The sequence below is a fragment of the Macaca mulatta genome, chromosome 10, assembly GCF_049350105.2.
Source record: "Macaca mulatta isolate MMU2019108-1 chromosome 10, T2T-MMU8v2.0, whole genome shotgun sequence".
Lineage (NCBI taxonomy): Eukaryota > Metazoa > Chordata > Mammalia > Primates > Cercopithecidae > Macaca > Macaca mulatta.
Genome location: NC_133415.1, coordinates 85,803,842 through 85,829,916, shown reverse-complemented (window position 1 = coordinate 85,829,916; position 26,075 = coordinate 85,803,842). Strand labels below are relative to the sequence as shown.

The following is a 26,075-nucleotide window of genomic DNA, read 5'->3' as shown; positions in this document are numbered from 1 at the left end:
CACAGTGCCAACTGCTCCACTGATCCTGGTAGATTCCACTGGCACTTTTCAGAGGACATTCAGAGGCATCAGCCACTTCCTTCTCACCAGCTCCCAGAGATCCCCGCCTCCATCCCCAGTCCTAGAGAAGGATATCGATGCCACGGTCCTCAAGGAGCCCTGGGGACCCAGGTGCCCCACTCGAAGATGTGGCCCACAATCCCAGACCCCGGAGGTGAGGAGGGCACCCCCTCCCTTTGCCCAGCCCTTTGCAGTTCACAAAATGCTGCCCCTCCACCCTGTCCTTGGAGGTGAGCAGCATTGTCAACTGTACTGTACAGAGGCAGCCAGCAAGACCAGAGAGGTTTGGCAGTGGTATTCCCAAAGTCTCCCAGCCAGGAAGTGGCGAGGCAGCCATCCTTTCAGCACGTATATTGAGCATCTACTGTGTGCCAGGCAATGCACAGAGGACAGGGAACACGGTGTGGCATCAGCCTGATGTGCTCCCTTCCCTCATGGAGCTCACAGTCTAGTGCAGGAGACTGATATGAAACAAGGAAACAAGTATTTCGCCATCTTTATCTGTCAGAAGGCCTCTGGCTGCAGGTGACAGAAATTCCAACTCAAAATGATGCCTATCTCTGGGCACCCAAATCTGGGTGTATATCCCAAGAGAGCATACCAAACAATCCGCAAAGGTGAGAAAAGAAATGGCCATGCTAGAACGTATGTCTTTCATCCTCTTAATTTGTATTCTTCAGGAATGTTATCACTAAATCTGCACATTTGGGAAGGGTAAATAATGTATTAGTATAATTGGGTGTATACATAATTTATTAATAAACCAATATAAATACACTGAGGGTATGATAAAAATGTTTAGGGAGCTTTGACTTAATAAGGGAAAATTTTAAATCTCACATATCAAGACGTCCCAAGGTGCAGGGGGCTCCGGAGTGCATTAATTCCTCGGTTCTGCCACCCAAGACCCAGGTTCCTGTCATCATTTTGCTCTTTTAGTCCCCTCTCATGGTCACAAGATGGCCACCACAGTTTCAGATATCACGCAGAAATGTGGCCGTCTAGGGGAAGGAGAATAAGTATCGTTTTCTGTGGTTCTCATTTAGCTAATCCTAAACCTAACTTTTCCCCCAAGTCCCTTACCGCATAACCACCCCCCTACCCCACCCCACCTCACCCCTGCAGACTTCCTCACGCTTGAACCAATCACAGCACAGGGAATGGGAGCACAACGGCAGGCTTTGACCAATCAAAATGGCCTAAAATCACATGGGGTAGGAGCAGACAAAGGAACAAAACCAGGCTTCTGCCAACCTCTGGGACATGGCGACAACCACCTGTGACTGCCACTGCAACCTGGGTCTTTTCCTTGATAGATACCTGGATTTGGGGTCAGCCAGACCTGGGTCTGTCCCTGAATCCCAGGCTGGTGGTGTTGGGAAAGCTTCTCTGCCCCTCAGCTCCCCAGTCTGGAATGCGGTATGCACATTCCAAGGACACTACGTTCCTCATAATTGTAAAATGCAACCGTGAATCTTATCATCCCCAGGATTGCCCAGCGAGGCCGGAACACCAGCAGAATGGTAGAGGACACCTCCTCAAACATGAGTGAGCAAGGACAGGTGCCCTGGTGTTTTCATGGGCAGCTGAGGGGCTGAGGCTCAGGGATGTCAAACGGGCAACCTGGGGCTACCCAGCAAGGGGCAGAGGGCAGGGATGTTTGCACCAAGCTCTGGATGCTCCCCAGGTCTCTGCAAGCACCAAATCCAGAGGCTGGCAGTGACATGACAGTTCTGTGCTCTCTGCAGATGACAACTTCCTGTTGCCTGTGCGCATCAATGCCCAAGCCCTAGGCCTGACTCAGTGCATGCTGGGATGTGTGTGTACGTATATACTGAATAATCGCCTTGGTCATCAACATGGGCCTGGGGAGAGGGTCCACCTGGGGGTGGCAAGGCCTGCTCTGGGCTGCAGGGGAGCCGCAGGTTGAACTCTGGAGTTCCACCCATCGGAGGTGTCATTCCTGCCAATGTCTTTGGTGGTTGGAGAGGGGAACCGGGAGGGAGGCTTACGGTCTGGAGGAGGAGTTAACTGCCAACCCTCCTCTACCACCAGTCTGGCTGCTGGTTTCACCCATTTATCCACCTGTTGAGTTCATCAATTCACCCAGACCTTATTTCATAGGCACATCCACCCAATCATCCCTCTTTCTGTTTATCCACCCATCCTCTCAGCCTCCCATTCTCTCGCTTATCTCCCGATTCATCCATCTTCCAAGCCAGACAGCCATTCCCTTCTTCCTTCTTCAATCCACCCCGTGTCCTCTCACCTTCCCGTCCATTCTGAGTCCGTACTTTTTGCCTAGCTCCATAGTGGGCATTCTGGGATAAACCAGACAAGGCCCCCACTCTTGCCAAGCTCCCATTGTCTAGAAATGGGCATTGTTACCTTCCAGGCCTTTTGTGCTCCTGAGTCACTATTGTCTATTGGCCAGGCACGGTGGCTCAAGCCTGTAATCCCAGCACTTTGGGAAGCCGAGGCGGGCAGATCACGAGGTCAGGAGTTAGAGACCAACCTGGCCAATACGGTGAAACCCCATCTCTACTAAAAAATACAAAAATTAGCCGGGCGTGGTGGCTCACACCTGCAGTCCCAGCTACTCAGGAGGCTGAGGCAAGAGAATTGCTTGAACTCGGGAGGTGGAGGTTGCAGTGGGCCAAGGTCATGCCAGTGCACTCCAGCCTAGGTGACAAAGTGAGACTCTATCAAAAAAGAAAAGAAAAGAAAAGAAAAGAAAAGAAAGAAGGAAGGAAAGAAGGAAGGAAGGAAGGAAGGAAGGAAGGAAGGAAGGAAGGAAGGAAGGAAGGAAGGAAGGAAGGAAGGAAGAAAGGAAGGAAGGAAGGAAGGAAGGAAGGAAGGAAGGAAGGAAGGAAGGAAGGAAGGAAGGAAGGAAGGAAGGAAGGAGAAAGAAAACGTCTGTTAACTGCCAGTGGCAAGCAGTGTCCACCTGTAGTGACCGGTACTCATTCCAGGCTAGTGCATACCCATAAGCAGAGCCCGGTGCTGTTCTGGGCTCAGCCAACAAGTTGAGAGAGTGGCCCAGCTCCAGGGCCTCCCCCAGCCCCAGAAAGGTCAGCAGGTCCTTGTAGTGGAACGAAGATGAGGGCACAGTGACTCACTGCTTTTCTGTCTCCTGTACAGCCTGGTTCACCTGTTTTGCTTGCTCCCTGAGAACTCAGGCCCAGCAGGTTCTGTTTAACACGTGCAGGTGAGCAGGGAAGGCAGCGGGAGGGTGATGGGGAGGGGGAAATGGCAGCTGGGGATCATAACAGCCCCTCCATCAGTTTGGATCACCCCTTGGTAGCCAGACCAGAAAAGCTATCCTAAACCTGGCTGTTATCAAACACCCCCACCCCAGAACCACTGTGGCCCCCCATTGCTCCAGCCCCTCAGCCTGCAGGGCCCTGGAATCCTGTCCCACCCTTCCTTTCCAAGCTGCTCTCAATTGGCTTCCCGCCAGGGACCCACTGGGCAGCAAGGCCAGGGTTCTCACTCCCTGGACACACCATTCCTATTCCTATTCCCGCCTCCACACATTTGCACATGCTGTTAAGTTTTTTTGTTTGTTTGTTTTTTGTTTTTAGACAGGGTTTCACTCTACACCAGGGCTGGAGTGCAGTGATGCCATCACGGCTCACTGCAGCCTCTACTTTTCAAGTGCAAGCAATCGTCCCACCTCAGCCTCCCAAGTAGCTGGGACTACAGGCACACACCACCACATCTGGCTAACTTTTGTATTTTTTGTAGAGACAGAGTTTCACCATGTTGCCCAGGCTGGTCTCAAACCCCAACGATCCTCCCACCTCAGCCTCCCGAAGTGCTGGGATTACAGGCATGAGCCACCGCACCCAGCCCACCACATGCTGTTCTTCCTGCCCTGACGGCCTGCCCCATTCTTTCCCTTTTCCTTTCCTGTCCTTGGAAATTCTTCCCAGCTCCAGCAGAGATATCCACCTCATTCATTCATTCATTTGAAGTTTAAATTTTAAATGTTTTCTTAACATCTATTCTGAGCCTAGCTCAGCCCTGCCACTCATGAGCTCCCACTCAGGCGGGAAAGGCAGGCACCAAAACATGCAAGCTTGGAGGGTTGGGAGTGCTGCCTGTGGAGGTCTTTGGAGGAGGGGACATTTGAGCTGAATCCTGAAGGACACATTTACCAGGGAGAGAAGAAGGGATAGGGCAAACAGCATGCCTACGGAGAAAGAGAGTGACAAAGAGGAGGGTGAACACTTGGCAGCGCCTCGCCCACCTGACCTTGACCACCACTCCCTGCCTTCCAGATGCAAGCTGCTGTGCCAGAAGCTCATGGAGAAGACAGGCATTCTGCTCCTCTGTGCTTTCGGTGCGTCCCAGGGCCCTGCCCAGTCCCAGGTCGAGGTATTCCTGGGCCCTGGCACTGATTATAGGACACTGGGCAAGACACTGCCCCTCCACATGACTCAGTTTCCCCATCTGCCTGATGGGTGTTGCTGTGAAAATTATGAAATTAAGTGATGATCATGAAAATATTTTGGAAGCCAAGAAATGCTTCGGAAATTATAAAGCTCTCCCCAAACCGTGTTATAAACGTTACTCCCGCTTTCTGGGTTTCCATGGCTTCTTTCCAGCCACCCGCCCCCAACCTCCTACCACACAGCTTAGCTTTCCCAAGCAAAGGAATCTCCTCCCTCCACTGAAATATACTGGCTTTGGAGTGGAGACTGGGGTTGGGGGAAGCAGGGAGAATCAGCTTCCCATGGGAAAATGAACACTGAATCCTAGAGAACTGTCTTGCTTTAAAATCCAACAACGAGGACTTCGATAAATAACACCTTGATTTTTTGAGACAGAGTCTCACTCTGTTGCCAGGCTGGAGTACAGTGGCACAATCTCGGCTCACTGCAACCTCTACCTCCCGGGTTCAAGCCATTCTCTGCCTCAGTCTCCTGAGTAGCTGGGATTACAGGTGCGCACCACCACTCCCCGCTAATATTTGTATTTTTGGTAGAGATGGGGTTTCATCATCTTGGCCAGGCTGGTCTTGAACTCCTGACCTCATGATCCACCCGCCTTGGCCTCCCAAAGTGCTGGGATTACAGGTGTGAGCCACTGCGCCCGGCCTAAATAACACCTTTATTGTGATGCTATTCGAAATGGGTTTCTTAATTTTGTTTTCAGGTTATCTATTGCTAGTGTATACCGCTGACTTTTTGTACCTTGATCTTATATCCTGCAACCTTGCTGAACCCAATTTTTAGTTACAACACAATGCAAGACACCTAATCTCGGATCCCTTAGAATTCTAATGCAAGATCATGTCATTTGCAAATAGTGGTAGTTTAACTCTTTTCTGCATGATAATCTGGACGAGCTTTACTTCTTTTTTGTTTTTTAAGACAGGGTCTCCCTCTGTCACTTAGGCTGGAGTGCAGTGGTGCATTGATAGCTCACTGCAGCCTCGAACTCCTGGGTTCAAGTGATCCTCCCACCTCAGCCTGCTGAGTAACTAGGGCTATGAGCGTGCACCACCACCCCCAGCTAATTTTTTAATTTTTGTTTATTTGTGTTTTTTTTTTTTTTGTAGAGATGGAGTCTTGTGTTGCCCAGTTTGGTCTAGAACTCCTAGCCTCAAACCATCGTACCTCGGCCTCCCAAAGTGCTAGGATTACAGGTGTGAGACACCACGCCTGGCCTACTTCTTTTTCTTGACTAATTGGCCAGGCTAGAATCTCCAGTACCGTGTTAAATAGAATTAGCAAGAACAAGCATCCCTGTCTCATCCCTGATCTTAGGGGAAAAGCGCCCAGTCTTTCACCATTAAAGAGGATATGAGCTGTGAGTTCTTCATAGATGGTCTTTATCATGGTGAGGAGGTTCCCTTCTATTCCTAGTTCGTTGAGGGTTTTATCAAGAACAACAAATAAATTTTAAAGGTTGTTTTTGTTTTTTGGTTTTTGGGGTTTTTTGAGACAGAGTCTCTGTCGCCCAGGCTGGAGTGCAGCAGCATGATCTCTGCTCACTGCAACCTCTCCCTCCCAGGTTCAAGCGATTCTCCTGCCTCAGTAAAAGCTGGGTTTTTTAGGCGGGGTCTCACTCTATTGCCCAGGCTGGAGTGCAGTGGATCACAGCTCACTGCAGCCTCGACTTCCTGGCACAAGTGATCCTCCCACTTCAGCCTCCAGGTAGCTGGGACTACAGACGTGCACCACCACACCTGACTAATTTTTGAATTTTTTTGTAGAGACCAGGTTTCGCCACATTGGCCAGGCTGGTCTTGAACTCCTGGGCTCAAGTGATTTGCCTGCCTCGGCCTTCCAACGTGCTAGGATTATGGGCATGAGCCACCGCGCCCGTCAAGACTTTTAAATAATGGCTTGAATGGTGGCTTTTCAGCCAGCATGGAGATCAAAAATGCAGAGTGCCTTCTTCTCTTTGCCAGTTGTCCCCAGTAGAGTTGGAACAGGGAAGGGAGAGCCACAGATGACTTGGTTGATGTGCCACATATTACACATTTGATATCATTTGATCACAAAGTGGATATTATTGTTATTCATATTTTTACAGAGGAGGGAACTGAGGCATAGAGCATTAAGCAACTCCCCCAGTGTTGCACAATGCTGGCAAGTGGCATAGCTGGGATTTGAGCCCAGACGCCTTAACTCCAGTGCCTAAGCTCTTCATCTTGCATGTTAAATGGCTCATTCTTATTCTCATGGCCTCACAGGATTCTGGATGTTTTCTATTCACTTACCATCGAAAATGAAAGTCTGGCAGGTGAGTGTGCAACCCCCTCAGGCCCCACGGCTCACTGGTCTCACCCTAACCAGTCAATATCACCTCCGTAGCTCCACTCATTCTCACCAAATCAGGCCCCTAATCAGTTCCTGACTTAACCCAGATCCAGATCCAAATCTCTGTCTTCATCGTGCCACCCACCTAGAACCCATCTCTTCTGCCAGAGGTGACTTTCAAAGATTGGATGCAATAGTCCCTCCTCCAAGATGGCTCTCCTGTCTTTTACTCTCAAAGATGACCCATCTCTCCTTTCTCAAGGCCCCACTTAAAGTGGGGTGGTGATAACAGGGAACACATTTCTGTACTTAAGGCAGCTTGTCATTCTGCTTAACAGCAATGATACTCATTTGCTTTCGGGTTTCTGAGGAGGAAGGAGGAGGAAATAAGTGGCGAAACTCCTACTTGAGGTCCGCAAAAAGTCTCAGAGGACCTCAGAAAGGGGATCCAAAAGGCCTGTACCTCCCTCTCCTCTTTTCCTCCTTCTAAACCCCTTCATATCCATCAAGGTCCAGCTAAAATGTCACCTCCTCTAGAAACACCCAGGCAGAAGTGGTCACATTCCTCTTTCCTCCTATAATTTTCTGTGGTCATGACTGTCTCTCCAACTATACTGGCAGCTTCTTGAAAGAAGGAGCCAGGTCCTATTCACCCCAGCAATGTTTAGTTTGGTGCCAGCAAGAGGGTTGCCACTGTCAGTGTTGGATGACTGGATGGCCAGATGGGAGTGTGCATGGAGAGAGAATGGATGGGAGGATGGACAGATGGAAGGTTGGATTTGATGGATGTAGGACTGGGGGAAAGAGATAGGAGGCTAGATGAATACATGAATAGGTGAATAGATGGATGAAATGATGGGTGGATGGAAGAGCAGATGGGATAGATGAGTGGATGGGTAGGTTGGTGGATAGATGGATGGATGAAAGAGTGGGTAGATGGATAGTGGTATATGGGTTGGAGTGTAAACAGATCGGGGAGGTTGGGGAGTTGGAAGAAGAGATTGATAAGGGAGGGTGCGTGGGTAGAAGGGTGGATGGATGAAGGTGTGGTTGGATGGATAAAAATGTGGATAGATGAATAAAAAGGACAGTAAATTAGAGTTTGGATAAATGATAGGTAGGTGGATGGATGGAAGAGTCAACAGGAAAGTGGATGAATGTATGGGTTTATAATTGTGGGAGAATAGATGGATGAAGTTCTCCTGGGGCCAGATTAAGCCATCTGAAGGAGACCCCTTACTTTTCTCAATACTCCACCAGGATGACAGCATAAATGGTCCACTGCAGAGCTTGAGGTAAGAGGAATCTTCTGAGTAACCATATTATTACCTAAAAGCAGAGCTATAGCTAGAATCTGAGGTGTATTGGCTACAAATGTAGGTTCTGCAGTCAGACCAACCTGGGTTTAAATCCTAACTCCCATACCTTCTACATGGCTGACCTTAGGCAAGTCACCTCTTCTCTCTGGGCCTTTGACTCCTCATTTATGAGATGAAGCATAACACCCATCTTGCTCTTGGCAACTATGGGCATTAAAGAAGATGTGAAGTGTCTTGAATAGTTCCTGACCCATAGTCAGTACTCGGCAAATGGTAGCTGAGAAGAAATTTTAACCAAGACACCACATGATGGCAGCATCCTTAATTGCAGACAAAATAGGAATATTTGGAAGGAATGAGCTGGGCATAAGGATATTCCAAGCAGAAAAAAAGAGAATAAGTAATGTTTTAGAGATAATAACCTGGTGAATGGGTCGAGGGATGGGACCAAGAGAGTAGGAAAATCTGAAACTCATTCTTTGAGAGCCAACTAGCAAAGGGGAAATCTGAGGGTAACAACAACAGCATCACACATCAACCCGTTCTTGTTATCACTCCTTCCTGATAAGGTTGTACCAGGAGAAGGTGAGACATCACAGTGGGGAAATCCAGGACCTCCGAGGTAGCATGAACCTGCTCATTGCCAAGCTCCAGGAGATGGAAGCCATGTCTGATGAGGTGAGACACTGGCCATTCTGCCCCAAACATCTAATTTCTCTCTGTTTGATGTCCTGTTTCCTATACCTCAAGTCTTCTTTCTTGGTTTTATCTCTCATTTTGATGGAGCACACCCCCCAGTGACTTCCAGGAAAAGAGTGAAAGAAGTATATTTTTTAGTGCTTATATTTTTAAAAGCATCTTTTTCTATCCTTGCACTTGGTTGATAGTTTGGCTGGGTATAGAATTCTAAATATGAAATAATTTCTCCTGAGAATTTTGAAGGAAGCCCACCACTGTATTATAGTTTATACTGTTGCTATTGAGAAGTCTAATGTCAGTCTTATTATTGATCCTTTGAGTCTGATCTATTTTTTATCCCTGGGAGCTTGTAGAACACTCTTTTTTGTCTCTAATGTTCCTCATATAAAGTGGTTTGGGGTTTACTGAGCTTACTGAATCTGTGGGTTGATATTTTTCAATAGTTTTGGGAAACTTTTACCTTTTATCTCTTAAAATATTTCTTCTTTCCATTATCTGTCTCCTTTCCTTGGATTCTAATTACACCTATGCTAGGCCTATGCTTTGAAGGCCTTTAGAATGCTTCATGTGATTCCTATGCTATTACCTGGTTTGTTTTTCATTATTTTTCTGTATGTGCTTATGTTTTGATATTTTCCTATTAACCTTTCTTCAGGTTTACTAATAATCTTGCATCATTCTGTCTCTCCAATTTACTATTAAATCTATGCATTTAGTTCTTTCTTTTCTTTCTTTTTTTTTTTTTTCCTTAATAGAGTCTCCCTGTGTCACCCAGGCTGGAGTGCAGTGGCGCAATCTTGGCTCACTGCAAACTCTGCCTCCTGGGTTCAAGTGAATCCTATGCCTCGGCCTCCTGAGTAGCTGGGATTACAGGTGCGTGTTACCACACTCAGCTAATTTTTGTATTTTTAGTGGAGACAGGGTTTCACCTGTCGACTTGGCTGGTCTTGAACTCCTGACCTCAAGTGATCCACCTGCCTCAGCCTCCTAAAGTGCTGAGATTACAGCTTGAGCCACCGCTTCCAGCCTTAGTTATTAATTTCAGATACTGCATTGTTTAGTTCTAGGATATACACTTGATTTTTTTCCAGACTTTAATTCTGTGGTGAAATTCTCCAACATTTAACCTATGTTGTCCATCTTTTCCTTTATTTTAATTAACACGTTAACAACAGTTATTTTAAAAATCCTTGTCTGCTAACTCTAATATCTGGATCATCTGTGGCCTCCCTCTGTTTTCTGCTTTTCATCTTGGGTATCAATCATATGGTCTTGCCTCTTCAAGTCTAGTAACTTTTAGTGGTTTCTGAACATTGTATATGAAAGAACTGTAGCTGTTCCAAATAATTATAATTCCACTAGAGAAAGTTCCCCTTTTCTTTATAAGGAAGATGAAATAGACTGGTCACTTCTATCTAGACATGTGTTAAGCTAGTTCAGACAGACCTGGATCACAATTTTTAAAAGATTTATCCAGAGGTTTTAAGCTTCATTCTTTAGACTCCTTCCCATGCAACTTCAAAAATTTGGCAACTGTCTTAGTGGCAAAGACTTACCATATGTTTGAGGCCTCACAAGTCTCCAAATCTGTCTCTCACCCCTGCATGAACGCAAAAATCTCTGGACCTGGTGGCAGCCTTCTCTGCCAGTGGCAAACGTGGATTCTTGGCTGCTAATTGTGCCCAGAATTGGTTTAGTGCCCCCAGGTGAAATGCAGCTGAAGCACAGTATTGACTCACCACCACCCCTTCTAGGGCAATGGAGCTCCAAGTACAGCCCACGTGCCTGCATCACGAGTATCACCTGGGAAAATGTTAGCAATTCCAGTTAATAGGCCTCACTCAGACCTTCTGAATCAGAGGCTCTGAAGATGAGAACCAATCATCTGTGTCCCAGCAAGCCTTCCAGGTGGTTCTGACACATACCAGAGAGAATCACTGTTCTAAGACTTTGATCTCTTGCTTGTTGTGTTTTGAGGTGCCCTCCCTCAAAGGGACTTCATTTCCAAAGCACTGTGAAGATGTGAAGTTTTATTCTGCCTTTCAGAAACACTTGAAGTGGCCTATAGCCTCCTATCGTCTTGAAATTCAGTTAAGACCTTGTGAAGAAAACTGGCCATATTTAAGGCTCCTCAAGTCCCCAATTTTGTTACTTTAGCTCTTTGTCACCATTAAAAACTTTGCTTCTTTCTCTTTCACTAGTAGCAGCAGCCCAGTGTCTGGCCTAAGCCCAGATCCTTAGCCCATGCCTAGAATTGTCAAAATTTAAAACAAACAGACAAAAAAATGAGCCAGTCCTTATAATCACTCTGCTGATTGTAAGAATAAAGTTCTGCTCTGTAGAATTTTAGTTCATCTGGTCCTTGTTGCTTCCACAGATGTGCCTATGGGCTGGCCACCCTTTGGAACCTGTCAATCTGGAAACTCCTGGCCTTCGGGCCTAAGAAATGTTATTTATTCATGTGACTAAACTGGTGATTTCCCCCAGCACCATTTGCTCTATTCTCATTTTTGAAGCTCCTGTTATTTGAATGTCAGCTCCTGAACAATTCTAATTTTTTTTCCTATCACTGGGTGAACATATATACTTATCGATCTTGGGAGTAGATATAACTAGGAGTGGAATTGCTGGATCATATGGTATGAGTGTGTTCATGTTATTAGATGCTGCCAAATAGTTTTTCAATTTACACTCCTGTGAAAAGTATATGCAAATTCCAGTTGTCTCACATCCTCACCAATTGGTATCATAAGTCTTTTTTACTTTATTTTATTTTATTTTATTGAGACGGAGTCTCGCTCTGTCACCCAGGCTGGAGTGCAGTGGCCAGATCTCAGCTCACTGCAAGCTCCGCCTCCCGGGTTTACGCCATTCTCCTGCCTCAGCCTCCCGAGTAACTTGGACTACAGGCGCCCGCCACCTCGCCCGGCTAGTTTTTTGTATTTTTTTTTAGTAGAGATGGGGTTTCACCGTGTTAGCCAGGATGGTCTCGATCTCCTGACCTCGTGATCCGCCCGTCTCGGCCTCCCAAAGTGCTGGGATTACAGGCTTGAGCCACCGCGCCCGGCCCCGGCTAATTTTTTTTGCATTTTTAGTAGAGACGGGGTTTCGGTCTTTAGTAGAGACTGTGGTCTCGATTTCCTGACCTCATGATCCACCTGCCTCGGCCTCCCACAGTGCTGGGATTACAGGCGTGAGCCACCGCGCCCGGCCAAGTCTTTTTTACTTTATTCTGCAGGGTGAGAAGTGGTATCTCACTATGGCTTTAATTTGCATTTCTGGTTGTTAATAATGTGGAGTGTCTTTTCATGTATCCAGTGGCCATTTGGATTTTGTCTGTTGCCTTTTGGGGGAGAGTGCCGTTTCTTATTGATATGTAGGAGTTCTTATGTGTTCTGGGTAAACATATTTTATTGGATGTATATATTGCAAATATCTTCTCCCAGGCTATAGTGTAGCTTTTCACTCTCAATGGTGACAAAAATGTCTAATTTTAATTAAGTCAAGTGCATCTACCTTTTATGTGCAGTGCTTTGGGTGTCCTATTTAAGAAACCTTCACCTGTCCCAACAGAAGCCCTCTGTTTTACCCTCTCCAGAATAACTTCTAGTCTTCTGCTGGGGAGCAGAGAAGTCACTCAGCTTCTCAGAGTAAGAGGGAGTCCCCAGGGAATCTGGAGATTCCTCTTAAATGGCTTAACACCCAATCCTCCACCCCAATTTCAGAGGCACCCAAGGCCACCAATCCTGAGCTTTTTGAGGATGGCCAGTTTCAGATTCAGATTTCTCATTTTTGCTAAATCAGTGGTTCTCAATTGGGGAGTATTTTGCCCCCTGGGGAACAGTTAGCAATGTCTGGAGATATTTTGGGTTGTTACAATGTGAGGAGGAGATGCTACTGGCACCTAGTGGGTAGCCAGGGATGCTGCTAAACATCCTACAATGTGTAGGACAACTTCTAGAATATTACTGCTGTCTCCAGGGCCACTGCTGGGACACACTGTGCCTTTTTGCAGCCTGGAAAAAGCTACCTGTGCTGGGCAAATGAATTGCAAAATGCACCTTCCTCCAAATCAAAGAACAGTTGAAGAGCTGGGTTTCAGCCCCCACACAGGGCCCCTTAACTGGGAACCTTTCTGCAGTGCGCAACATGCACAACCATACGCCGCAGGCTGGTTTTCTCCTCTCCTATGCTTCCTGTTCATATGGGTTTGGCCTTTTTAAATCCCTTTACTGAAGCTGTAATGGGGCGTTGGGAGAAAGTAAAATTAGATGATGTCTTCAATCCATCATCTTTACCCAGAAGCTGAATTTTTAAAAGAGTTCACAAAGGATCCCATTGTGGAAGATTCAGGAAAACTTTGCTAAAACTCATCTTTATCTTTTATTGTCCCAGAGTCCTAGGTCTCCAGTGCCCCTGAATCTCCCCTCTAAGCTCTGTTCAGACAGACTGAGGAGTAGGGACCGTGTCAGTCACTCACTATCAAGTGAGGCTCTTGCCAGGTGTTTCGTCTGCAGTGGGGAGGGAGGCCCCGCTACGACTTACAAAGGCAGTAAGGTATAGCGATTAAAAGGACTGGCTCTAGAGTCAGGTTGCTGGGCTTTGAATTTCATCCCTACCACCTATAAGCTGTGTGACTCTGATCAATTTACTTACCATCTTTGTGCCTCAGTTTCTTCATCTAGAAGATGAGTTGTAAGGATTAGACGTGGTCATTCATGTAAACTTAGACTAATGTCTGTCATATGGTAAGTGCTCCCTAAATGTCTGTTGCCTTTAAATAAAGGTAGAATCCAAAGGCATGCACTAATCGATGCGCAATCATTAAGTGCCTGCAGCGTGCTGGGAATCCAGGATCGGGGATCAACTAGAGCTTGTCCTTGCCCTCAAGGCAGAGTCCAGAACCTGTGGATCCCAGAGAAGAAGACTGCGCCCAGCCTTGGGGCAGAGAGAGGGTGGGGGCCATCAGGGAAATTCCTTGGGGTTGGCGACCCAGTTTTGAAAAGTAATAGGTGAGATTATTGTCTCCAGCCAACGAAGGGAGGAGTTGGGGATTTTTTGCCTTTTGGAGCTGTGTAACCTCAGGCAGGTCATCAACCTCTCTGAGCCTCCAGTTTGCACATCAACAAAATAGAATCATAATCACTGCCTTGTAACACCCTGGCTATTGTTCTAGTTACCATTGCCGCGTAGCAAACCATCCCAAAACGTAGTGGTATAAAACAACCACTTGTGCTCAGAGATTCTGTGGGTTAGGAATTCAGACAGGACACAGTGGAGATGGCTTGTCTGTGTTCCATGGTATCTGGGGCCTCAGCTGGGAAGACTTGAAAGCTGGAGGTGACTCTACATCGGGGGCTGGAATCATCTGGATTCACTCACGTGACTGGAGATTGATGCCGGCTGTCAACTGGGACTCAGGGCTGTTGATCAAAGCACCCATATGTGGCCTCTCCGTGTGACCTGGGCTTCCTCTCAACATGGCGGCTGGCCTCCAGGAGTGAGTGTGCCCAGAGAACCAAGCAGTGCTGTATTGTTTTTTAGCACTTAGCCCCAGAAGTCACACAGCATCACTTCTGCCGTAGTCATAAGCCCAGACTGGTGGGCTGAGACCCCAACTCTCAGTGGGAGGTCACCCTGAAAGAAGAGCCTGGAATGGGAGACCCTGTTGCAGTTGTTTTTGGAAAACAGAATCTTCCACCACTGGGAAGAGTCTAATAAAAAGAACAGCTGGTATTTATTGTGCACCTACTGTGCTAAGTGCTTTGCCATCTGCATCCGGCAGCAGAGTGGAATGGTTAAGGGCCTGAACTCTGGAACCACAGTGATCGCTCTGCCTCATACCAGCTGGGTGATCTTGAACAAGCCACACCTTTGTGCCTCAGTATTCTCATCTTTAATACAAGGATGATAATAGTGATACTTCTTAGGGGTGCTAGGAGGGGAAAGGGTGAGCATATGTGAAGCCGAGAACAGCCCTGGCACATAGTAGGGGCTTTGTGGACCTACAGTGGGAGGGAGCCACGATTATTGTCCCCATCTTACAGGCGAGAAAATCGAGTCTCAGAGGGGCAGTAACTTGCCCAAGGCCCCACAACAGTAAAGGTTGGCCTGACGTCGGAGCCCCTGTCTGAACCGCACTGAGACTCCGGGATCCTCGTATGACATCCGGTCACATGGACTTGAAAGCACCCAGTGAACCCACGGGTGGGGTCAGGATGGCTTTGTGTCTCCTGGGCTTTCACAGAGCCACAGGCTTCCACAGGCAGGGGCAGGCTGTTAGGGAGAGGACAGCATCCTGCAGCCCCCTGTTACCTCCCGTGGACACGTGGAGATCACAGTCCGTGACAACACACCAGGGGACAACTTGTGTTTTCTGCCTTCTCAGCAAAAAGTGGCCCAGAAAATAATGAAGATGATACATGGCGATTACATCGAAAAGCCAGACTTTGCCCTGAAGTCTACAGGTAGGTGACCCTCTTCCCCACCATCCGACTGCCTCAAGCATCCTCAGAAGCTCTACAAACGGTGGGTTTCAGTTCTGGTGTGCTACTCCATCTGCCACTGGGAAGTTCATCCTCAGAGCTGACCTCGGCTCCAAGCTGGTTTTCTTGCTACAAGTTTGTTTTTTCTCAAGGGGGTCTGGGACGGGGTGGGGTATGGGGGATAGGGGTGGGGTATGGGGGACAGGGTGGGGTATGGGGTATAGGGGTGGGGTATGGGGGATAGGGTGGGGTATGGGGGACGGGGTGGGGTATGGGGGATAGGGGTGGGGTATGGGGGACAGGGTGGGGTATGGGGGATAGGGTGGGGTATGGGGGATAGGGTGGGTATGGGGGATAGGGGTGGGGTATGGGGGACAGGGTGGGGTATAGGGGATAGGGTGGGGTATGGGGGACAGGGTGGGGTATGGGGGATAGGGGTGGGGTATGGGGGATAGGGGTGGGTATGGGGGATAGGGTGGGTATGGGGGATAGGGGTGGGGTATGGGGGATAGGGGTGGGTATGGGGGATAGGGTGGGGTATGGGGGATAGGGGTGGGGTATGGGGGACTGGGTGGGGTATGGGGGATAGGGGTGGGTATGGGGGATAGGGTGGGGTATGGGGGATAGGGGTGGGGTATGGGGGATAGGGTGGGGTATGGGGGATAGGGGTGGGGTATGGGGGATAGGGTGGGGTATGGGGGATGGGGTGGGGTATGGGGGATAGGGTGGGGTATGGGGGATAGGGTGGGGTATGGGGGACGGGGTGGGGTATGGGGGACAGGGTGGGGTATGGGGGATAGGGGTGGGGTATGGGGGATGGGGGTGGGGTATGGGGGATGGGGGGGTATGGGGGATAGGGGTGGGGTATGGGGGATAGGGTGGGTATGGGGGATAGGGTGGGGTATGGGGGTAGAGGTGGGGTGGTGGGACAGGGTGGGGTATGGGGGATAGGGGTGGGGTATGGGGGATAGGGGTGGGGTGGTGGGACAGGGTGGGGTATAGGGGATAGGGTGGGGTATGGGGGATAGGGTGGGTATGGGGGATAGGGTGGGGTATGGGGGTAGAGGTGAGGTGGTGGGACAGGGTGGGGTATGGGGGATAGGGGTGGGGTATGGGGGACGGGGTGGGGTATGGGGGATAGGGGTGGGGTATGGGGGACAGGGTGGGGTATGGGGGATAGGGTGGGGTATGGGGGATAGGGGTGGGGTATGGGGGACAGGGTGGGGTATAGGGGATAGGGTGGGGTATGGGGGATAGGGTGGGTGTGGGGGATAGGGGTGGGGTATGGGGGATAGGGTGGAGTATGGGGGATAGGGGTGGGTATGGGGGATAGGGGTGGGGTATGGGGGATAGGGTGGGGTATGGGGGATAGGGGTGGAGTCTGGGGGACGGGGTGGGGTATGGGGGATAGGGTGGGGTATGGGGGATAGGGTGGGTGTGGGGGATAGGGGTGGGGTATGGGGGATAGGGTGGGGTATGGGGGATAGGGGTGGGGTATGGGGGACAGGGTGGGGTATAGGGGATAGGGTGGGGTATGGGGGATAGGGTGGGTGTGGGGGATAGGGGTGGGGTATGGGGGATAGGGTGGGGTATGGGGGATAGGGGTGGGTATGGGGGATAGGGGTGGGGTATGGGGGATAGGGTGGGGTATGGGGGATAGGGGTGGAGTCTGGGGGACAGGGTGGGGTCTGGGGGATGGGGTGGGGTATGGGGGATAGGGTGGGGTATGGGGGACGGGGTAGGGTATGGGGGATAGGGGTGGGGTATGGGGGATAGGGTGGGGTATGGGGGACAGGGTGGGGTATGGGGGATAGGGGTGGGGTATGGGGGATGGGGGGGTATGGGGGATAGGGGTAGGGTATGGGGGACAGGGTGGGGTCTGGGGGATAGGGGTGGGGTATGGGGGACGGGGTGGGGTATGGGGGTAGAGGTGGGGTGGTGGGACAGGGTGGGGTATGGGGGACGGGGTGGGGTATGGGGATAGGGTGGTGTATGGGGGATAGGGGTGGGGTATGGGGGACAGGGTGGGGTATGGGGGACGGGGTGGGGTGGGAGAGAGCACAGGAATCCATAGACCCTCCACGTTACAGAAGATCTATAAAGCCCCTACTATGTGCTCGGGCTGTTCTCAGCTTTACCTCTCCACCGCCCCCACCCACCACTCTTCTCCAAACCCGGTGCTGGGCACACAGGTCAGCAGGACAGAGCCATCCCCACCCCGCAGTCAAGAATCAGTGCTTTGGCTGGATGCGGTGGCTCATGCCTGTAATCCCAGCACTTTGGGAGGCCGAGGCAGGTGGATCACCTGAGATCAGGAGTTCAAAACCACCCTGGCCAACATGGTAAAACCCCATCTCTAAGAAAAATAAAAAAGTTAGCCAGGCATGGCTGTGGGCACCTGTTATCCCAGCTACTCGGGAGGCTGAGGCAGGAAAATTGCTTGAACCCAGGGGGCGGAGGTTGCCGTGAACCGAGATTGCACCACTGCACTCCAGCCTGGGCAACAGAGCCAGACTGTCTCAATAAAAAAAAAAAAAAAAGAATCAGTGCTTCCGGAAGAATAAGGCAGGTGGCGAGGAGGGAGGGGACCTGGGCCGAGAGGCCTCCCACTCGGGAGAACATTTGGGCTGAGACTTGCTGAGGAGAGAAGGTATTCCAGACCAAGGGAGGCTGTGAGAAGGCGGGTGAGAGCCATTCAGGGACAGCCGGGAGGAGGCGAAGTATGGGCTGCAGGCTTCGGGCGCAGACCCCTACCAGGCAGCACCGCCAACTCGGGCACCCCAGGATCAGTGAGACGTGGGGTCAGATAGTGTCAGCCCAGCCCCCGAGTGATGCGGGGCCTCACTTAGCCTCCCAGAGCTGGAATTTCCTCCTCCGCACAATGGGTATCGGTCGTCATCACAAGACTGTTACATGGGGAGCGCTCACCCTGTGCCAGGCACTTTGGGAAATGTGCTCTGATGGCTCATCTCAGCGCCACAGCAGCCCTATGACGTGGGGGCCATTGCCACCACCATGGCTCTGCTAATAATAGCCACCATGAGAATTGCTTGAACCTGGGAGGCAGAGGTTACAGTGAGCTGAGATCACGCCACTGCACTCCAGCCTGGGGACAGAGCAAGACTGTGTCTCAAAATAAATAAATAAATAAATAAATAGCCACCATGATTACCATTATTAACATGGCTGTAATCCCATTTCCTAGAGGAGAACAGGACCAGTGACTCATCCAAAGTGCTCGCCCGGCACATAGTGAGGGCCCGTCAGTGGGCCCCTCCACCAGGCAGAAGCCCGGCTGCTTGACTGAGACCCTCTTCTCCTATACAGGGGCCAGCATTGACTTTGAGCACACATCAGCCACCTATAACCATGAGAAGGCCCACTCCTACTGGAACTGGATCCAGCTGTGGAACTACGCACAGCCCCCCGACGTGATCCTCGAGGCAGGGGGGATGGCGGGAGATGGGACAGCGGCAGGGGAGTGGTCTGGGCAGGGTTTGGGGACAGGAGCTGGCAGAAGAGGTAGGGGGTGGGAGCAAAGGGAGTGGGGGCAGGGGCGGGGTTAGAGGTAGGAGCAGGAGACATGCAGGGGCAAAGGCAGGGAACAGAAGGAGGGGGCTATTGACTAGGCAGGGGCTGGGAAGAAGGCAGGGGGCAGGAGGTGAGAACAGACAGCAGGGGCTGCTGGGGCTAGGGTAGGAGTGAAGCAGAGGGACAGCTTGCTTTGGCATTGGAAGAGACCCCACCACTCAGCCCTTAAGACTTGAGGGTCAGAGAAACCTCAGGACTACACTGGGCATGGACCCATCATAGACCCATTTTGCAGAAGAGGAAACTGAGGCTCAAAGAGCCAGGTCACTTGACTGCAGCCACACAGCTGGTCACTAGTATGTAGCAGAGCCAGAGTTCAAACCTGAACTCCTCACCCTTCCAGGATCCTGCCTCACAGATGAGGAAAATGAGGCCCAGAGAAGGAAAGGGCTTGTCCTGGTCACAAAGCAGGTGCCTTCATTCAGTGAACACCAGCTGAGAGTCTCATCCCAGTGGCCGACCCTGGGTGATGCCAGAAGGTCACAAGCCACTCATCCGCGGGTTCTACCTTAAGGAGCTCCAAGATCTTGGCACTCGAGGTCAAGCTGGGGTGTTGACCTTGCTCAGCTTGGACGGGGCGAAGGGCTTCCTGGTGGAGGCAGCCAAGGACTAGCAGATCTGCAGGCAGAGAGAACCCAGGGGCACAGGCCAAGCACAGGGCCCGGGAGTGCAGGGTGGTGCCCACATCCAGGTGGGGCAGTGATTGGGTTGCAAAGCGCTGGCTACCGTCATGTTTGGAGCAGTAGTGAAAGGCAGCCCAGGCAAGACTCTGCCCCTCCTGGGCCCTCTCCCAGCTCCGGCCTGACTGAGCTCTCCAGGTCCCCACAGCATCGAGCCTGGTTCGCCCCTGCTCCTTTCCCGTGCTGTTCCCTCAGCTCCCTTTCCCAGCTGGCTCCTCAACTCCCTTGGCCCCAGCTCCTCAGGAGGCCTTCCCTGACGCCCACAGCCCCCTGCACCCCTGGGCTAGCATCTACTGTTCAGATAAGGACTGTCCGTGCCACAGCTCCAAAGGCTCAGAACCCACCGAGTAATCGCCTTTCCTGGGTGATTTCCGTCAAACCTCTTTCTCTCCCTGGGCCTGTTTCCCCTCCTGTGGGGCAGGAGATTGTGGTAGTTAATGGCACGTTCCAAGGTCAGATTCCCTGGGCTGCACTTCCAGCTCTGCATGGCCCTGGATCAGTCATTGTCCTGCTCCCCCAACTCAGTTTCCTCACCTTCAAAATGGGGATAGTGATGGTGCCTAAGTCATGGGGTGATTGTGAGACCATGTAAAGAATAATGGGAGGGATGAATGAATGAATGAATGAATGAATGAGTAAATTAATGAATGAATGGGTGCCAATGGGGAGCGGGTGGAGGCTGGGAGGCCCCAAGCAGGCCCCTCCCTTACTGCATTGAACTGAGGTAAGGCTTACCCCTGCATGGGCAGTCAGAAGAGCTTCCTGGAGGAGGTGGCACTTGAGCCAAGCTTTGGAGACAAGAAAGGACTGGCCTACCCAGGAGGGCCCAGGAAGTGCAGGGGATCAAAGGTGGGATGACCCCCCTACCCACCCAGCATATCCCTTATTGTACTTGCCTCTTCTAGCCCAACGTGACACCTGGCAATTGCTGGGCCTTTGAGGGTAACCGCGGCCAGGTGACCATCCAATTGGCTCAGAAGGTCTACCTGTCCAACCTCACACTGCAGCACATCCCCAAGACCATCTCGCCATCAGGCAGCCTGGACACTGCCCCCAAGGACTTCGTCATCTACGTGAGCACTGCCCTGTAGGGAGCTATGCTTAGCTAAGGGGACAACCTTCCAACAGTGGTATTCCAGGCCTGGGGTAAGCAGTGTCTGCACAACGCATGCAGGCTGGAGGGGCTGGATGCAGCTTGGTTAAGGCTGGAAGTGGCCAGGGCTGGGGTCTGATTTTAGCCTTCAGGGGTAGGAGATAAACAGCTACTCTATTTCAAACCCAGCTTTTCAGAGCCAAGATAATCTTCAGAGACCATGGAGCCCCCATTTTGCTAAGAAGGTCCAAAGCATCATCTGAACTATCTTAGTAAAATAAGGTCCAGAGAAGGATCAGGGAAATCCTACAAGTCAATGGCAGAGCTAGAAATAGACCCTCAGCCTCTCACTCCCAGGCCAATGCTCTTTCCTGTTCATTACACTGTGCTGCAGTGAAACGGTGCCCAAAGAGGTAGTGAGCTCCCATCCTGGGGAGTGTGCAAGTCTCCACTGGAGAGGGGAGACACCCTCTGAAGGCCCTGCTTGTATCTGACACCATCACCTTGGTTCTGGTTCCACAGGGCATGGAGGGCTCCCCCAAGGAGGAGGTGTTCCTGGGGGCATTTCAGTTTCAGCCAGAAAGCATCATCCAGATGTTCCCACTCCAGGTACCCGCGAAGAGCCGCCTGTGCTGAGCACCTGCTGAATGCACAGTGTGTAGTCTGTACCCAGGGCCCCCTCTTCATCCCCCAGTATTGCCAGGAGGTGCCCAGTCATGACTAACCTGTTTGACAGACAGGGAAACTGAGACTCAGAGAGTGGGAGCCGCTACCCAGGACCAAGTGGGACTCCAGAGAGATCCCACCGCCTGTGGCTGTGTCCCCTTTCCCCTGATGCGCCCGGGAGCCGTCTTGCTGCGTTTCTTCCCAGGGACAGCAGACGTTGAGCAAGAGGTTCCCATTGGGCAGGGGCTGCTGGTTCCAAAGGCAGAGTCTCCCTAGTGGGTGACCCCATAATCAGCACCTGATCCAACCACAGGTGGGGAAACTGAGGCCTGAAGGAGAGGGGTTTGGAGACAGAAGCAGGTCCGGAGGAGTGACCACTGGAATGGCCCTGGGGCTTGACAGGGCGAATGTTCAGGCTTAGGAATCAAACTCATACTGGCCTGAATCTCGGCCCAACCACAAATTATGTGTGAGCTTGGACCAAGCCCTGCTTCTCTGGAGCCTCAGTTTCCCCTTCTGTCTTTCCCTGGGAGGTTGAAACCATCCAGTGAAGGCCAAGCCTGCCCCACTTTTTGCACTAGATAGGGAGAGTAATAAACACAGGCTCCACCCCCTCTTGCTTGGCAAAAACAGGGAGGGGCCTCACTTACAGAGCACTTACTATGTGCCAGGAGTCTATGGGTGAGCCGCCTCTGTGACTGATTCGCTTCCAGAGGCCGCCTGGCCCCCAAATCTCATTTCATGCCCACGGCAATCCTGGGAAGCAGATATTACCACTCCCATCTTATGGGCGGGGGGGCAGGGCAGGAGTGGAGGACTGAGGCCCAGAAAGGGTGGAGGTTTGCCCAAGATCACACAGCACCAAGGCCGGGACATTTCCTCACCCATAGCGTGTCCGTCCTTCTGACCTCAGCATCTTCAGTAAGAACTCCTGAATATCGACTTGTTGTGAGGCCTTGGGACGGTCCATCCTCCTCTCTGGGCCTTAGTTTTCCCACCTATGAAATGGGAAAGTTCCCACCTTTCGACAGGCAGGGTGGGAGTCTATGGGTGAGCTGCCTCTGTGACTGATTCTCTTCCAGAACCAGCCAGCCCGGGCTTTCGGTGCGGTCAAGGTGAAGATCTCAAGCAACTGGGGGAACCCAGCCTTCACTTGCCTGTACCGCGTGCGAGTGCATGGCTCTGTGGCCCCGCCCGGAGAGCAAGCCTCACCAGAACCCCTACCCTGAGAGAGATTAAAATTTTATCTTCACCCCCAGACCAAGGCTGAGTGTCTTTTGGCCCCAAAGAGAGAGAGTGGGCTAGCCTTTGACCTCTGAGCATTTGATGGTTAGCAATGGTTAATCCCATGCCGGGTGCCCAGGCACCTTCTCAACAGCCCCAGGAGACCCCATTCACAGATGGGGACAGTGAAGGCTCCAAGCAGCAAACTGACTTGCTGCAGGTGACAGCCAACAAATGGCAGCTCCAGGATTCAAACCCAAGCAGTCTGACTCCTGTACATGAGAAGTCTTTCTTGCTTCAAGTTAAGCTCTGTCCCCAAACTATGTGTGACATCGGTCAGCACCCTACCCTCTAGGAGCCTCGGTCTCCCTAGCCATAAAATACGGACAGGATTATGGTTATTGTGTCACACAAGGTGATAGATCAGAGGTCCCAACCCTACCCACTGTGGAGTGTTTCAACATCATACTGACAATTTACTGTGTGACATTGCGCAAGTCAGACACCCTCTCTGGACTTCAGTTTTTCCAGGTATGTAAGTATTGTTTCGCAAACTTCAGTCACTCATATTTTGTCCGTGTAATCTTTGCCATAGCTGAGGTCCCTCCTGCTCTAGCATTGTCTTGAGAGCTTATAGAGGTGCTACAAACAGTGCCTATTCCTGGTACCTACAGCAGCTGTGTGCACAAGGCTCTCAGCACAGAGCATGACACACGATGGGTGCTGGGTAAATGATCCTCGAGGTTATTGTCAACCTCTGGCCCCAGACAAGTGATAGGAGGCCTAGTCCTCTGGGAGGGGCTGAGCTCCAGAATAGGGCAGACTGGCCCAGCCGGAATGGCAGCAGGAATTGGAGCCTTCAAAGGAGGGAATTCCTGGCAGGCAGGGGCAGGGAAGTGGAGATGCTGGCACAGGGCCAGCTGGGCATTAGAAGGGTGGACAGATCAGAAGTATGCTTGTCTCCAGGGAGGGCACCCTGCACCAGCCTGCCCTGCTGCAGAATCTGCCACTCTGGCCATCTGCCAGGCCTCCACGCCAGCACCCAAGGCTCCTCCAGCACCTGGCCCAAGCCCATCTCTGATGGACCTCACAGTGGAATGGGCTTCAAGGGGTCACCTCATATCCCTGCTGCTCCCTGCTCCTCCCAGCAATCAGGGGACCTGGAAGCCACACACATCCAGCCTGGCATCATTAGGGCAGTTTTTCCGTAAACCATTCTTGTTTTTAAAAAGCCAAATAAAACTGAGGTTTGCTAAAAAGCGAATCCATTGAAAAACCCCACTTCCCCCACCCCCTCATGCCCCTCCCAGGCTCACTCCTCTAGCTGGCGTGTGTTTTTTCCCAATCACTTGTCTTTTAAGTGTCTTTTGTTCAACAGATTTTCTCGAAAATATTATCAACTCAATGTTTTTCTTTATGGCATCTAAGTTGTGTGCATTGTTGGGAAGGACATCCCCAGTTCCAAGTTTATAAACATATACTCCTGTATTTTCTTCTACTAATATTTTTTTTTTTTTTTTTTTGGAAACAGGATCTCACTCTATCATCCAAGCTGGAGTGCAGTGGTGTGATCTCAGCTCCCTGCAACCTCCACCTTCCAGGTTCAAGCAATTCTCCTGCCTCAGCCTCCTAAGTAGCTGGGACTACAGGTGCCCACCACCACACCCAGCTAATTTTTGTACTTTTTGGTAGAGACGGGGTTTCACAATGTTGGCCAGGCTTGTCTTCTATTAATTTGATTATACACATATTTTATACATACATATATATGAATATATATACACTTGTTAGTGCATAAACCCACACAAGATATAAATGTATAAAACCTCCTTAACACATTTGGAATTTATTTTTGCATGGTGTGAGGTAGGGAATCTAATTTTTGTGTGTTACTACCCAAAGACCACAATATGGGATCATCATTGAATGGTTTGTCTTTTCCCAGAGCTTGGAAACACTCTCCATGCAGTGCCTGGCCTCTTTTTTGTTTCATTGAGCCCCACCTGGTCCTGCATCAGCACCATGCTCTGTGACTCCAGCTTTGGAATACATTTGGTACGTGCCAGCACCCCATCTTTCTTCCTGTTTCAAAACTTTCTTGGCCATTCTCATCCACTTTCTTTTCCAGGCAAACTGAGGATCAGCTTGTCAACTTACATTTTTAAAATGCTGCTGAATTGACACTGGTTTTATGTATGAAGAACAAATCTCTTGGCCATGTTAGCTCTTCTCAAAACATGGACTCTTCTCCCATTTCTTATGATTTTCCTTCAACATCCTTCAGTCAGGTGTCCTCACTTTTTTCATATGAATTCTGTACTTTTCTTGCCAGATTTAATCCTAGATACTTTACCAGTTTTAGGGTTGTGATGAATGGGATCCTTAGCCTTGGTGACATTCTCTATGGTCAGTGCTGTGGTGGAGGAAGCTCCTGCTGCCTGACACTCATGTGGCACTCGCCCCAACCCCATGTCACCCTCCTGAGAGTTCACATAATTCTCCCAGAAGGACACCCGGTCCACAAACACTACGTAATCCACAGTGTGTCACACCTGTCACCACATCTCCCCCCTCCCGCCCCACCACGGGGACTCAACATTCCCCTAAACAAGGAAACCAAGACACAGAAAGATGTGGCAGCTTCCCAAGGTCACACAGTGAGTCACAGTGATGCTCTGACCCTTGGTCCAGACCTGCCAGGCCCCAGAATGCTTGGTCCCCGCCCAACCCTTCCTACAGCCATTCAGGTCCCAGTGGGTTTGGCTGAGCCAACTCTGTGGAGCCGTGAGTAGAAGGTTGAACCGTGATTCTTACAGTGATGTCCCAGGGAGCAGATGGTGCCCCCACCAACCCAGATGGCTGAGACCGTCACACAAACAATGTACAGGTGCTTGATGAATGGGAGTTCTGTCATACGTCCGAGGAGCCCCACTGCGTACAGCTCAGCCCCCTGCCCAAATGATTAGGTCCCCTTTATCCACCCACCCCTTCCCCACATCCCTCCCGTCCTCCAAGGTCAGCAGTCCCTGGATGGAGCATTACAGTTCACAGTGCAGTCGAATAGCCCCTCTGTGTGGACAAAGAGGCTGAGGCCCTGCGAGGGACCCGGTCTCACCCAAGTCCCACAACAGGACCTTGATTCAGCCCAGCAGGGACAGGGACTCGTTTCTGGGGCAGCAGCAGAACAAAGGTCTCTCTCCCACCTACCCCCAGTCCAGGTCCACAATGCACAAGGCTGGCCACCTGCCCGCCACTCAGCCCACCCACTGGACTACAGCAGAGGAGTCGGCCGCCAGCCAGGGTGGGATCCAAGGCAACCAAGACAAGAACCAGAGGTGCAGAGTGCCAAGCACCCACAGGGCCCCAGAGTGGCGCCTCCGTTAAGCCCAGTTCAAGCCCTACGGTTTTAGCTAATCCGCTAATCCCTGGAGACTAGACCAGGCATGGCTGGGGCAGGCTGCTTCTCTGAGACTCAGAGACCCCTG

General features: G+C 50.9%; 1 protein-coding gene across 1 annotated transcript; it reads left to right on the top strand.

Annotated features, from left to right (window-relative positions):
• Positions 1-43: 43 nt before the first annotated feature.
• SUN5 (Sad1 and UNC84 domain containing 5) lies at positions 44-22,941 on the top strand. Its single transcript, XM_015149205.3, has 13 exons — positions 44-214; positions 1,550-1,608; positions 1,809-1,883; positions 3,202-3,268; positions 4,344-4,405; positions 6,767-6,816; positions 8,094-8,128; positions 8,722-8,830; positions 15,240-15,318; positions 18,664-18,779; positions 20,513-20,680; positions 21,223-21,309; positions 22,449-22,941. Exons 1-13 carry the CDS (start codon positions 138-140, stop codon positions 22,593-22,595), a joined length of 1,131 nt encoding a protein of 376 aa, XP_015004691.1. The 5' UTR covers positions 44-137; the 3' UTR covers positions 22,596-22,941.
• Positions 22,942-26,075: the final 3,134 nt, after the last annotated feature.